The sequence below is a fragment of the Myotis yumanensis genome, unplaced genomic scaffold (assembly GCF_028538775.1).
Source record: "Myotis yumanensis isolate MYYU_CA2020_CCGP unplaced genomic scaffold, mMyoYum1.0.hap1 SCAF_22, whole genome shotgun sequence".
NCBI lineage: Eukaryota > Metazoa > Chordata > Mammalia > Chiroptera > Vespertilionidae > Myotis > Myotis yumanensis.
In genome coordinates, this window is record NW_027223773.1 from 6492686 (window position 1) to 6507924 (window position 15239).

The following is a 15239-nucleotide window of genomic DNA, read 5'->3' on the forward strand; positions in this document are numbered from 1 at the left end:
ATACTGTTTTCCTTTTTCTGTTTCTTGTAGCCTTTGCCCCAAAACATATGAATTTCACAGAGTTATAATATGTGGATATGACTATGAAAAACAGTCACATGGGGAAAAGGATAAACCAATGAACAGCTTACATTTGGAAGCCACAGTGTCACAAACGAGACAGTATCCCAAGCGCTACTGTTGGCATTGTCTCCCCTAATCAGAAAATCTCTTGAAAGAGTTCCTTTAGGAACTGCTGAAAAGCTCTTATTTGGGGAAAACAGATTCCCTATCATCAATCAGTTCAACAGACAAGACGTACGAGGTAACTGGATATCCAACCAAACCCTGGCTTTCAAGGGATTAAACATCAATTTATTTAATACTCGCTTACTTACATTTTAAGGGTATTTTCTTTCCTCATTCTTAACCTCAAATACTTGACTTCAGAAAGGATCCCAACACACTTTCCCAAAATATATCGCAATCATAAATACAAAATCCATGCTACTCAAAGTATAAAATATACTTTTTAAATTAGAATCTCAGAAAAAAAGTATTTATTTTCAATGTTTCAAGTTAAAAACAAGTAAACAACTAAATATACTAAGAAATCTCTTAAAAGCCTTTCAAGTAGGAAAAACAATAGAAAATTGAACATTATCAGTTACTCAAGACAAGGTTGTTACAAAAATAACAAGAAAAAAGGCGTTAAAGTTTTCATAGTTCTGGTAGAAGTTAACACGGTGGATGTTTAGGAAGATTTAGTTACCCTCTCCCAGTTTGTGAGAGAAAATGAGGGTTATTCCAACACTTTCTGGTTTGTCTGTTATCTTCAATGTGCAGCTGAATTTATTCTGTTATCAGAATATCTTCTGATAAAAACACCAAAAAACTCAAAGTTTAAAAGACTCCCTCATTGTGTTGGACATTCTAATTTTATCATTTTTATACTGCCCCACCCGCCGCTTTCTCTTGCTCTAGAAAACAAATTTACCAAAAGTAGAACTTTTTAACTCTTTTCATTTAATAAAAATACCTCTGAAAACTTTACTTTTAAAAATGCTTTACTTCTTAAGATTTACTTGTCCTACACATGCAATAGCTTGAAAGCCTTACTTTTTAGTTTGTTTAATACATATCTGTATATATGATATGCATGTAGGGTTTTACTCCATCTCATTCATGTCCATGGAGTAGCCAGCCTGTATTTCACATGGGATACTTATTATGGGTGGCTAGTCTATCTAAAATCAAAAATTACTAGAGGGCCTTTCTCCCCATTGCCCACCCATCACTTGGAGGTGAATGCGGGACCTTGAATAGGGCCATGTTGGGACTATTTGGGGATAACTCTATAGAGCTAAACCATCTCCCAGAAACGGTCTTAAATGAAGCAACTGGTATGAAACGCCAACTTGCTCCTAACATTCAGGCAGATCCACTTTGCAAAAGGGTGAAGTCCTTCAGGGATCTGTAGCCAAGGGCCCAGAGAGTCCCAATCGGAACCCATGATTAGTGACTCAGATCAGTGACTGAAACGACCAAATGATGGCGGGTCAGCAGTGTCAGTCCTCTGTTATTCTGACCTTTAACCCCATTCCAACCTGCCAAATTAGGACAAAGCTCTCTTTCTATTCTTAAAGATATCTTTATTTTGAACATAAAAATATAAAAAACAAGACTGATGAGATATTTATAGATACTAAAGCAAAGAAAACCATCAACAAAATGAAGAGGCAACCTACTATTTACAAATCATATATATCTGATAAGGAGCTAATATCCAAAGTATATGAAGAACTCATACAACTCAACAGCAAAAAAATAAACAATCTGATTAAAAATGGGCAGATCATCTGATTTGTCCAAATAGGTACATGAAAAGACGTACTGCATCACTAATTATGCAAATCAAAACCACAATGAGATATCACCTCACACCTGTTAAATGGCTATTATCAAGAAGACTAGAAATAACAAGTACTAGCAAAAATGTGGAGAAAAGGGAACCCTTGTGCACAGTTGGTGGGAATGGAAATCGGTGTAGCCACTGTGGAAAATGTTATGCAGGTTCCTAAAATAATAACTGAACTAGCATACGGTCCAGCAATTGCACTTCTGGGTACTGACCCAAAGAAAATGAAAATACTAACTACAAGAGATATATGTACCCCATGTTCACTGCAGCATTATTTATAGTAAATATGGAAACAATCTAAATGTCCATCAATGGATGAGTGGATAAAAACACTGTGGTAAGTATATATACACACACTCATACAATGGAATATTATTCAGCCATAAAAAAAGAACAAAATCTTTCCATTTGTGACAACATGGATGGAACTTGAAGGCCTCACACTAAGTGAAATAAGTTAGACAAATACAAATACCATATGATCTCTGTTGCATGTGAACTTTAAATAAATAATCCACGCATAAATAAGATACAGAGGACAGGTTTGTGGTTGCCAGAGGTAGGGGGGTACAGTGGGAGAACTTTTTTTTTTGTTTAAATAAATTGAATAAATAGATAGATGAATAAAACAAGATTAAATTTCAAAAAGACAATATGGCATTTATAAATGATTACCTAGTTCAGGCAACTATCATGCTTGAAACTAACAAGTGTTGCCGGAACCGGTTTGGCTCAGTGGATAGAGCGTCGGCCTGCGGACTGAAGGGTCCCAGGTTCGATTCCGGCCAAGGGCATGTACCTGGGTTGCGGGCACAATCCCCAGTGGGAGATGTGTAGGAGGCAGCTGATTGATGTTTCTCTCTCATCAATGTTTCTAACTCTCTATCTCTCTCCCTTCCTCTCTGCAGAAAATCAATAAAATATATTTAAAAAAAAGAAAAGAAACTAACAAGTGTTTTGGCTATGAACTGAAGAGCAGTGGGAGCAGAAGACACCTGGACAAGTTTCTTTGAATGGCAGCTGCCTGGAAAATGTCCAGATGCTGTGAGCAGCCAGCCCCTAGGATGACAAGAGCCAGGAAGAGAAGGGCTTGCGGTTCAGGTATTCAAACAAATATTTCAACAACGCGCCTGTCTTAACAAGCAACACTCCAAGGTGCACGTGGGTAACCCGCTCCAGCTTTCGGCTCCCGGTTCCCATTAACCTGGCATCAGGAGAAACCTGATAAGGTGCTATCGCTGAAACCGATCCTTCGGCTTCTGAGGCTGTTTTCCCCACGCCAAACCCTTTACAGCTGGCTTTTAAAAACATCTCAACCGCACACTTTGTGTTTATGGATTGTTGTGCATTTAGCGATAAACTGGCTCTTCCCAGAAATGTCTGCAGTTAAGCAGCCGCTGCCCCAAGAATTCACAGAGACGCACTCCACTGACCTGCAAATACCCATAAGGAATCATTTTGAACAACTAATCCTGCGCCTTTAGGTAAACCAGATTAACTCCAACTGATCTCTCTGGAAACTCTCCGTAGAGACGCGATGTTTCCAATCACTCGTAGCTATTTCCAAGTCCCTTTTGGCCAAGGGTTTTTCTTTCTAGGCTTGCTAGGTCAAATGATTGGCCCCGTGTAAGCAAAGATTGCCTTGAGTCACTGCTTCAAAGGCAGCGCAACCTAAGAGGGTCTCTCAGAGCCGTCCTGACATCAAAGTGCAGGCCAGCTTCCTCTGCCTTTGGGATTGACAGGGTGAGTCTGTGCGAGGAAGGAACTTCAAAGAGCTGGCCCCCAGCCAGCCGCAGTGGAGCTGGTTGTCTCCTGCACTAAGTTAATCCTCCTTAAGGAAGAAATGCAGGTATCAGCCACCAGAGCAATCTAACCGTCTTCACACAGCCACTGGAGCCAGCTTTGTCTGAAAGCACGTTTGGAGGCTCTGTGGTCTTTTCCAATGTAATTTTTAAGCGCACAGTAGGTGCTCAATAAACATTTTTGAATGCACGCATACCTGGATCTAACAGCAGGCCAGCAGGTGTGGTAGCTGCTCCTGCCGTCAGGGGTGGTATCTAATAAACCTCCGAATATGGCTTGGCTTCCTGTCTCGTGTCCCCCCAGCACTCACTATCCAGGTTCCCCACGCCTAGCTCTCCGCCCTCAGCATCGGGAAAACAGGGAGGAGGGACCGATAAGGAATGTGCATATCAGCAATGTGATCTGAGCTGGAGACGGAACCTGAGAGGTCTTTCTCCACAAGCCCTTCCGCCCATAGCTATTAACGTCGCCCTCAATCATTTTTCAGAACGAAGTCCTCTTCTCTGTGCCAACGGCAGTAGAATCACCACCTTTTTCTCCCACCCCTCATGAGCAAAGTCGTCCGTACCCCCCATTTGGAATGTAAATCACAGAAATGTATTTCTATACCAAGAAATTAGGCAAATTCAAACACACACATATTAGAAATTTTAAAAGGACTGATGAAGTAAATAATATATTAAAGTTTCCATTTATTAATAGTTCAAAAATTATTTCATTAAAACTATTTGATTATTAATATGTTAACAGTGAGAACAGTGTTATTATACATGTGTGTGCTTTTCAATCTTCATTTAACCCCTTGTGGTGAAGTGATCTGCGAGTCTGGTTCTAACTTCGGTTTCTTCAGGTACTTTGTTTAGTGTAGTGATGGCGAACCTATGACACACGCGAACTCATTTTTTTGGTTGATTTTTCTTTGTTAAATGGCATTTAAATATATAAAATAAATATCAAAAATATAAGTCTTTGTTTTACTATGGTTGCAAAGATCAAAAAATTTCTCTATGTGACACGGCACCAGAGTTAAGTTAGGGTTTTTCAAAATGCTGACACGCCGAGCTCAAAAGGTTCGCCATCGCTGGTTTAGTGGGAGAAAGAACCCTCACAGATAACACGTGGCTCCAAGTGAAAGGAGACTCTTTAGCTGCCTTATCATGACACTGTGTTTCGGTTATACCCATCAGTTATCAGAGGTTTTTCTCCCCGTGCTGAGTGTTAATTTAAAATGTTCAAATGTGCCCAGCCAGTGTGGCTCAGTGGTTGAGCATCAACCCATGTGCTGGGAAGCTGCCGGTTCCATGCCTGGTCAGGGGAACATGCCTGGGTCGCAGGCTCCATCCCTGGCAGGGGGTGTGCGGGAGGCAGCTGATCAATGTTGATGTTTCTCTCTCATCGATGTCTCTATCTCTGTCTCCCTCTCCCTTCCTCTCTAAAATCAATGAAAACATTTTTTGTTAAATGTTCAAATGCTATAAAGGGTGACATCGGCAGCTAATACCTCAAGGTACCATATACACATAGAGTGAAAACAGTCCCTCACAGCAGACTCACATCTGATACGTTGAAGAACTGGGATTCAAAGTCAGTGCAATAAACCCTTACTACTCAAAGCTCGACCTCAACCAGCTGCAGCTGCTGGGAGCTTGTTAGAAATGTGGGTTCCCAGGCCCTGCCCCACACTATTGACTGAGTCTGCTTTTTAACCAGATCTCCAGATGATGCGTAGAGACATTCTACACAGATATAATAAAACCATTTAAATGTCTCATACCTGAGAACACTGAACGCTTATCGGCAGGCACTCACTCCTGAGAATTCAACTTCACATGGTTTGATATCCATTTTTAAAAGCCTGAAATGACTCACATTTGAGAGAGGCAGAGACACATAACTATCTATTTATCTGTATTTTTTTATCCTTGATAGTTCACATGATACGTGCACAGTCTGCATTAGTGAGGCTTTCTAGGGAAAAGCTTCCAGAAAATCATGACTATCTGAACCTCTTATATTGCACGTCAATGTAAAGAAATAGTCACTGCATTTTCTGCAAAACCGCTATAAGCCCCCTAAAATGTGAACTGCTCAAAGGCATGCATCCATGTTAAGAAATAGAGCAGTGCCTCAGAACAGAGTAGCAACACAATATTTGCTAAAAGGGAACGTGAAAGAATTGAAACAGCGATCATCTGGGCCCCCCTTCGGGCTGGCACTGTGATGAACACCGCATATATATTCTACATCCTCACAACAATCCTTAGGAGGAGGAGTCGGAGGCTGAGGGAGGGCAAGTAACTTACCCAACATTCCATACCTGGTGGGAAACTGGAGTTACATTCAGGTCTCACTTCAAAGCCCATGAGCTAGCCCAGTGGTTCTGAAAACAGGCGAACATCAGAATCACGTGGAGAACTTTTAACAATTTCCCCCACTTCTCTGGGGCCCTTTTTGTCCTGCTCTGACTCTTAGAATCATGTTCCACACACTCACACAACAACAAATAAATAAGACCCCGAACTGAAATAAACACAGTAACAGATGATCCTGACTGTATCATCAATCACCTAAGCATGTTGGAGGGGGAAAGAAGTGACCCTAATAAACATGGACAACACTGTTTTGAGTAAATACTGTAAGACTAAAAGACCTGTACACAAATATTATATTGGAGTCAGTACATTTATTTGTCAAGGGGGGGGACTGGCTAGTGAGACGACTTTGTGTCAAGGTTTCTTTCTCAACCTTGGCACTCCTGGCATTTTGGACCATGTCCCTCTTTCTTCTAGAGGCTGTCCTGTGCACTCACTGTAGGACACTGAGGACAACCAAAAACATCTCCAGCCAATGCCAGAAACGTCCCCTGGGAGACAAAACTGCCCCCAGTTAGAACCACTGCTTTATCTGTCTACTAGGTTTGAACGAGTTAAGTAAACATATTAGAGATAATGCGAGCCAGGTTCTTTCCTCTCATGCTGGGGGGAAAAGTTACAAATAAGAAAAGGAGAGATGTTAGAAAGAACCCTGTCCTGTTGGGTTTGAGTAATGAGTATCCATGGACTTGCTTTCCAGCTTAGAAAAATCTTTAAATTTTGCCTTTTTTTAAAAATCAAGTATTACAAGGCAAGCGGGGGCCCCTTGACGCCACAAGCCAAGAGGAACATTCTGGATCTTATTCCCTCTCTCCCCTCCAGGAGGTCACCACTGCCCTGAATTGGGGGCTTGCACTCCCATGCGTGTCTTACACTATTACTACATGTGTGTGGGGACTGCTAGAAAAATCTGCCCATTCTGAATAAAGGAAAAATACTGCATGCTCAAAAAGAGAAAAAACTGTTCTCTGTCAGATGCTCTTCCGAGGATTTTTTAAAAATATTTCTTTATTGATTTCAGAGAAGGATAGAGAGATAGAAACATCAATGATGAGAGAGAATCATTGATTGGCTGCCTCCTGCACACCCCCCACTGGGGATTGAGCCCGCAACCCAGGCATGTGCCCTTGGCTAGAATCGAACCCGGGGCCCCTCAGTCTGCAGGCTGACGCTCTATCCACTGAGCCAAGCTGGCTCGGGCTCTCCCAAGGATTTTAACTGAACAATACCTTTTCGTTGTCATGACAACCCTAACAGGTAGGTATGTTACCCCATTTTGCTATCTGATACATCAAGTTTCCCTTAGGAACTTCCTTTTCAGAATTTGCCTGGATGTTTTCACATATTTTTCCCTTCCAGGCAAACTTGAGAAGCACATAGATATTTTAAAATACAACAGCGACATCCAAAACTTTTCATTTGAATTCATTATAGCAGGCATCTAGTTAGTGTTTTCTGATGCTATTTCCTACCTAAAATATTCTGCTCCTCGAAGAGGTCAAGAGATGCTCCGGCCATTTCCATTCTTTCTAGGCTCCTAGGATGTAGAAAAGGAAAGAAAAAGGCCAAAATAGTTAGAATAATCTAATCCATGGTACATTTTATAGTTAGAATAATTCATAGTACATTTTATAGTTAACACAGAGGCAAATAACATACAAATAACATACAACTGTAAATAAACCTTAATTGGGGATAATATTAAAAGTTTAAATTTAAGGCCCTCCATGAATGTAAGGCCCAAGCTAAGGGATCCACCAGTCCCATCCCATTACCAGCCCCCAATGCTCTCTCACTGTCTATTTTCACTTTACCCCCTCCAAACACTAGCAAACTACTGATTTCCTTTGACCTGATAATCATCTCATTTTCATTTAGAGCTACAGTAATAGTATCAGAATTCTTCATGCAGACTTAACCTTAATAGTTTCATTTGAAAAGCTACTATGAATATTCAGTTGTAAGTTACATCTCTCAGAATATAGAAAAGATCAAGGAGAAGATAGGATCCCTCTATTTTTCTTTATAGTTGTTTCATCATGTATAATTTATCTTGTTCTCTTATAGCCTGAATCAACTAATCTTTAAAACTATCATGAGCTATTAGATCAAATGGTCATGGTTTTTACAAGCTTTGCTAGCTCCTCAGAGAGAAAGAATTCCCCTGTTAAAATGTAGTGCTTGGAGGGAGGCAACCAATAGATGTGTCTCTTTCACATTGATGTTCCTCTCTCTCTCTTCCCCACCCCCTCTACCCTCCTCCCTTCCACTCTATCTAAAAGCAATGAAAAAATATCCTCAGGTGAGGATTAATAAAAAAAAAAAATGTAGTGCTTGAATCAGATCCTGATTATAATCTCATGGTCTTTAAAAAATATTAATTTGGTGCTACTTTAATGAAAAAAATAAAAGCTTGCTACAAGAGCAACTGATTATATATAACAAACCTTAACTAAGAAAAGGATTAGTATTTTGTTTTCTCAATCCCAAATACACTCAAATTGTTACTGACATTTTTCTGACGTTTTCAACTGACTAATTTTTCTATTTAATGTGAAGAGCTGCTTTGTTAGTACAATGTGAAACCTATGATTAAGAAACTTCCAGTAAATATTTACATTCAAAAATATTTTTCTTTTATTAGTACCTGTGATTTAAAACAAACAAACCACCTCTTAGGGCCTGAGGCTCCCTAATGTTGGAAAATTACAAGGGCATTTGCACTTATTTGGAATTACTGAAGGCTCAGAGCCTTAGAAAACTTATGAAAATTCACAAAATGCAGAGAATTAATTTTGTTCCCTTTAAAAAAGAAGACTGTAATTACACCAAGCAATTCATTTCTTGGCAAAAGAAGGTTTGAGTCTTAATTAAATAAAGGGCACTGTGAGAATTTATTAGCCTTGGTTTCACATGGAAACAATATTCATCTTTCATTGGTGAATATACTAGTTTAATCAATTTATTGCTAAATACAAAGGATTTCTGAAATAAACTAAGATGAAAAATGTTTAACATTATGTGAATCAAGAATATGAGCATTAGAAAAATTGGATCTTAAGGAAAGCATGTCTAAAAATTATCTTTGAGATGTAACTTTTTGTATAGAGATGTTGCTACTGAAGAATGTGAAGGTATTAGAAATACTAGAGTTGAGCCAATCAGTAGCCAGATAATCTGTATTTTTCTTCTATGAAAAAATCTATTACCTGACTTCACTGTTTTAAGTTTCTTAAAAAAGAATCCTAAATACACAAAGCTACGGATTGATTTCAATTTCTATTTATTAGATTCCTTTACTAACAAAAGTGATAGATGCTTCCTCTAACAAACTGAATAATATAATGAGCCCTAACCGGTTTGGCTCAGTCGATAGAGCATCGGCCTGTGGACTCAAAGGTCCCGGGTTCGATTCCGGTCAAGGGCATGTACTTTGGTTGCGAGCACATCCCCAGTGGGGAGTGTGCAGGAGGCAGCTGATCGATGTTTCTAACTCTCTATCCCTCTCCCTTCCTCTCTGTAAAAAAAATCAATAAAATATATTTTTAAAAATAATAATAATAATAATATAATGATAAAGAGTTAATAATCCTTCTCAATCCCACTCCATGAGATAATTAATGCTAATGGCCTAGTTATCCCTCCATGATGCTCATTCAACTATATATAAACATGTCACATATGAATATACATGAAGGACTACTACATCTCCTGTGGATTATGTTCCTGGGATATCTATACTCCTCAAAGAAAATACTGAATTATCATAAAACACAACAGGGGGCCCTTAAGTGAAAACTCAAACAGGAACAAACACAGAACTTCAGCTAAAAGTACAGAGACATTTTTAGAAATTTGGCAAGTATACCTGCCTTTACTAGTTAATACTGTGTGTGTGTGTGTGTGAGAAAAATAAGTAATATAGGCTGATGCTGGAGCAATAAAACAAAATCAGCATCAGGGAATCTGATATAACACTACCACTCCCAAAGTATTTTTTAAGTGACAATTTGGGGATTTTAGCTTTATATGTCTATACTTAAAAGATATGAAGCCATAAAACTTTGCTTTCAATCATTTAATCGCGGGGAAAAAGTTGATGAATGTAAAGTGATACTTTTTTTGGTCTTTTTCTTTAAATAAAAAAGGCTTTCAAGACTGAAGTGCTTTAAATGTCGTGATTTTTCTATTCGTTGTGGGAGATGCAGACTCCTGGCACTGCCCCTATGAACGTGGGGAACATTTTTCAATAGATGTTCCCATAAAGGGCTAAAGAAGTTCTGTTGCAGAAAACTTTCAAACAAAAATTAATCCCAAGCCAATTTTGTGGAAAAGTCTTCCTGAACTGAAGACTTTGTTCTATGTTTAGTAAAATACCTTATTTCTTGGAATGCTGTATGAGAAGTTACAATGCATATGCTGTATGGAACATTCTTTAGGTCAATAGAAAAAGCAACCAGTTTTTAAGCAAGTTTCTAAGAATAAACTAGGAGTTTATGAGGAAGAAGCTGTTCGTTTTAATTACATCAGAGAGAAAAATAGACCACATTTCCTGAGGTTTAAGGCTGGACGGGGTGGGGGGGGGGGGGGAAGCACTTCAAGAAGTAACATCGTGAATGGCTGCCCTGAATTGTAAATCTCTAACGTTTGAGGGCATAGGTGAATGAAACCCCACTGCTTTCCCCCAGATTCCTCACCAAGTTAATCATATGATTTGGCCATGAGTCTTAAGGTTATCAGAAATTTCTAGTCCCTGGCTCATAAGTTATCTTCAAGCATCCTTGCTTAGAAGAGCTTAATAATAAGCAGCAGGGAAGTGGAAATTCTTTCTGCCTTGACAGCAGGGGGGATAGGAAGAGAATTCAGATGAAGAACATATTTCACATCACCAGGGCTGACAAATGTGAAAAATGTGCCAGACAGACTCTGCAGGCTGCAAGTTTTATAATTAGAAATACTGAAACCTGTTCAATGGCGCTGCCCACTTCCAGGGGTTTCTTTTGAGCAAAATAAAGGAACTATTTTTCTTCTTTATGTTGCAAGTTTATTTACTAATTTTTCTTATTGCAAAAAAGACTTCATATTCATTGAATAATTTATCTGGTTTCATGATTTAAATGGTAAAAAAAAAAATGCACACACAAGAGTACTCATATGGAGTCATGTTTCATCTGGTTCGAAAGTATAAAATGAAGATGTCGGAGAGAACCATTTGTTTGCCAAAGTTTTATTCAACATCTAAGTCAGGCTAGGCATTGGTCACAGCAGTGTGGATATTTACAGAGATAACTCCATGACTGTTTTATTTACTCTTTCATTTAAATCAGGGGTGGGAACGTCTGGCCCATGGGCCATATAGGGCCTGTGAAATCATTTGTTCTGGCCCTGCCAAGGCATTAGGGGTGGGTTCATTAAAAGTTTGACCAAATACAGCAGGCTAACTTTTAAGTTGATAATTTTGTATGGCCCACGAATGATGTTATAAATATCCAAATAGCCCTTGGCAGAAAAAAGGTTCCCCACCCCTGATTTCAATCCTTAAAACATATATTTATCACTTATTGCCAGGGCTTGGACAAGATGCTAGGGATATAAAACAGTAGCATGAAGCCAAGTTTTTCACTGTTAGAGAAGGGAGTCATCAACATGGAGGACTGGGATGAATCCTGGGGTGCTGGATTTGAAATGGAATACTGACTATGAACTCTTAAATTAGATATAGAACTTTAATTTAGACATAGACGTAGACACACACACACACACACACACACACACTTCCTAGCTCAGTCTGAGAGATCGAAGACCTGAGAGCATCTAGAACCAATGACACAGTAGAGCGATGAGCACACCCAGATGTTAATTTTAAATACCATTCACTGGGAAAGGGAGTCAGGGCCCCTTAGAAAAAGGCTGAGCCCAGGGCTGGGGCAAGGAAGGACTTAGGGCATCTTGTTACACCAGAAAGTCAGAAATTCCCCAGGAATAATGAAAACATATCACAAGGCAGGGGAGCAGTTGGTAGGGGCTCCACAGGACAGATCTAGAATCATTCAAGAATCAAAACAATTAAGGACAGAATGGAATGGAACACCTTGAATAAAATAAGAATCTACGAGTTCAAACTAATGCAAATGAAAAATAAAGACAAGGGGGAAAGGAAGCGCTTCTTTAGAGCATAAAGCCAACGACAGAATGTGGAAGAACGAATGAGGGCGCAACAACTGTGGGGTGAAAGTTTAATGAGAAACAAGACATTTTCAGTTCCAAAGTGCCTCCCCACAAATTACATATTAACTGCAAAGGAGAAGCGGTAATTGGACAGTGGAGAAACCTGGTGGATATAATGCAACCAAGTGAAAAATCAGCAATATTTGCACGCTGATGCCCTGTGTCTGCTGATAGGATCTACTGAGAAGGGCACAACCTCCCTTCCATGGCTTTCCCTCCAATGACAACCTAATAATTAGACAAACCCAAAGTGAGGGCTCTCCCATAAAATAACTGCCTCTACCCTTCAAAATATGTTCAGGTCAAGAAAGAAAAAGAAAAGCTAACGAACTGTTCCAAACTAAAGGAGGCCAATTAGGCATGAAAATCAGGTGCAATGTGTCATCCCGGATTGGATACTGGACTGAGAAAAAAATAGCTACAAAAGATATTATTGAGACAATGGACAAATTTGCATGTGGACTAGAAAATGGTATTATATCAAGGTGAAATTTCCAGATTTTGATAAGTGTACTATATTTTATTATAAGAGAATGCTCTTCTTAGGAAATACGTACTGAAGTGGATAGGAGTAAACGAAACCAATGTTGGCAACTTATTCTCAAGTGGTTCAGAAAACCATTATGCATACATTGAAAACTGAGTGAGCCATCGGTAAATCTCAGTAAACAGTATAACTATATGGCATTTCCTTGTACCAATTTTATGATTCTTCTTGAAGTTTGAATTTATATCAATATTAAAAGTGATAAATAGCCCTAATCGGTTTGGCTCAGTGGATAGAGCATCGGCCTGCGGACTGAAGGGTCCCAGGTTTGATTCCGGTTAAGGGCATGTACCTTGGATGCATGCACATCCCCAGTGGGGGGTGTGCAGGAGGCAGCTGATCGATGTTTCTCTCTCATCGATGTTTCTAACTCTCTATCCCTCTCCCTTCCTCTCTGTAAAAAGTCAATAAAATATATATTTTTTTAAAAAGTGATAAAGAAACAAAACATTCTAGTTCTTTCATTCATAAATGTAGCCATTCAGTTAACAGTTAAGATTCTACTATTTGTCAGACAGTGGACACAGATGAGCAGAACACAGACCCCTACCCTTGAGGACATCCCAGTCTTCTATGGTTTCTATAACAAGAATTATCATGAACATAAACACGTATTGTCCACCCACTTCAACATTCTGACCCAAAATGGCAAATGGCATCGATGGGTATCTTGTGTGGCAGGAAATGGCTGCTTTCCATGACACCAACTTTAAAAACTTAGGAGCAAATCCCTCACGCATCCTTCCTTGTCCTTAACACCCTATTTCACGCCTGTCCTCCGCTGTATTATGTCTATCACCAAGCTGGTGTCTATGCCGGCCCTGAAACAAAGCCGGGCTGTGTGGGTGTGGAGAGGCCGCCGTCTCCAGTTGCTGGAATGTCAGGCCCACGATCACCGGCTTCTCATGGGAAAAAGGCAAACCCTGCCTTCAGGTCCCGACCAAGAAAATTAGAAACAGTGAGCAGCCCTACCTGGATTAGTCATGAATGACAGCCACGCAGCCTGCAACTATTAGTTGCATCTGGGCCGGAAGGAATCTCGGTGGAGGGATTCAGGCGGCAGCGCTGCTATTTGCTGAGAATTTGGAAAATTAAACACGGATCCCCTGGAAGTAGAATGCGCCCGTGAAGATCACAGGACCTGCAGGCAGTTGCAGCCCACGGTCTATAAGTGAGATCTAATAAAAGACGGTGTGAATAAAGAATAAAGCGTTCAATGCTCCCATTTGAACTCGATAAAACATCAGTGACATCCACGGGGCTCAAAATATTCACATCTTGGAGCTGCCAAGCTAAATAATTTAATATCTTTTTGAACAGAAAAGTCTTTCCCCCCCAGGACATATTTTTCAAAATATTAAATGTCCTGTTAGTTTAGACCTCTTGCAAGCAGCTGCATTCCTTTTTGGAAACTGGAGAACGATGGTCTGCCTCTTCTATAATTGGAGAAAAATTCCAGGCACATTAGGTAGGGAGCCTTCAAATCGCATACCTCCAGAGCTTAAAAACTGTGGTCCTCTTACTCGTATGCAAAACTTGAAATAGTCAAAACTCTTCCAAGGGTAGAAATAAAAGGGAGAAAGCATTTCTCGCGGCAAAATTAAGCCAGCGATCCCTTTACATTTCGTTTCTTTAAGCATGGAAAACAGCGAGCAGGCGAATGAGATTAACTGGGAAGGGCAGAGCGCCCTGGCATAATGAATGAAGACTTAGTCCTTGACTTAAGAGGTATGGTGCCGGGGCTCTATCTGCTGGTGCACAGTAACGATTTCCATGTGCTAACCCTGTAAAGGTTACGACTCATTATTAGCTAAAATATGCTGCTTTCTAAACAGTTCAGTCTGTCGGTTACTTCCCCATATATCCTTCTTAATGAGCATAATGCACGTTTCCATTGGGTTAGAAGATTTAGGAACATAACTTTCAGGGCTTTTGAATATTAACTAATTGCTTAAATCTGCCATTGCTAACAGGTCTTCTGCAATTCCTTGCCCTTGAGAAAAACATAAATACACATACACACACACACATAAAAACATAAATACACATACACACACACAAAAACATAAATACACATACACACACACAAAAACATAAATACACATACACACACATAAAAACATAAATACACATACACACACACATAAAAATATAAATACACATACACACACACACATAAAAACATAAATACACATACACACACACACATAAAAACATAAATACACATACACACACATAAAAACATAAATACACATACACACACACATAAAAACATAAATACACATACACACACATAAAAACATAAATACACATACACACATAAAAACATAAATACACATACACACACACATAAAAACATAAATACACATACACACACACATAAAAACAC

The 15239-nt window shown here is 39.4% G+C and overlaps 1 protein-coding gene across 3 annotated transcripts in view; it reads right to left on the minus strand.

Moving 5' to 3' along the window:
- The window catches only part of DISP1 (dispatched RND transporter family member 1), a 114573-nt gene that overhangs the window by 74848 nt on the left and 24486 nt on the right, over positions 1-15239 (minus strand). The window contains exons 2-3 of one of the 3 annotated variants that reach the window (XM_070401034.1): positions 7548-7612; positions 6021-6083 (exon numbers count right to left, since the gene is read on the minus strand). In XM_070401034.1, coding sequence (XP_070257135.1) covers positions 6021-6066 — 46 coding nt within the window. In that variant the 5' untranslated portion in view covers positions 6067-6083; positions 7548-7612. Of the gene's footprint in view, positions 1-6006; positions 6084-7547; positions 7613-15239 lie in introns of all 3 variants that reach the window. The other 2 variants (XM_070401035.1, XM_070401033.1) reach the window with 2 other exon arrangements.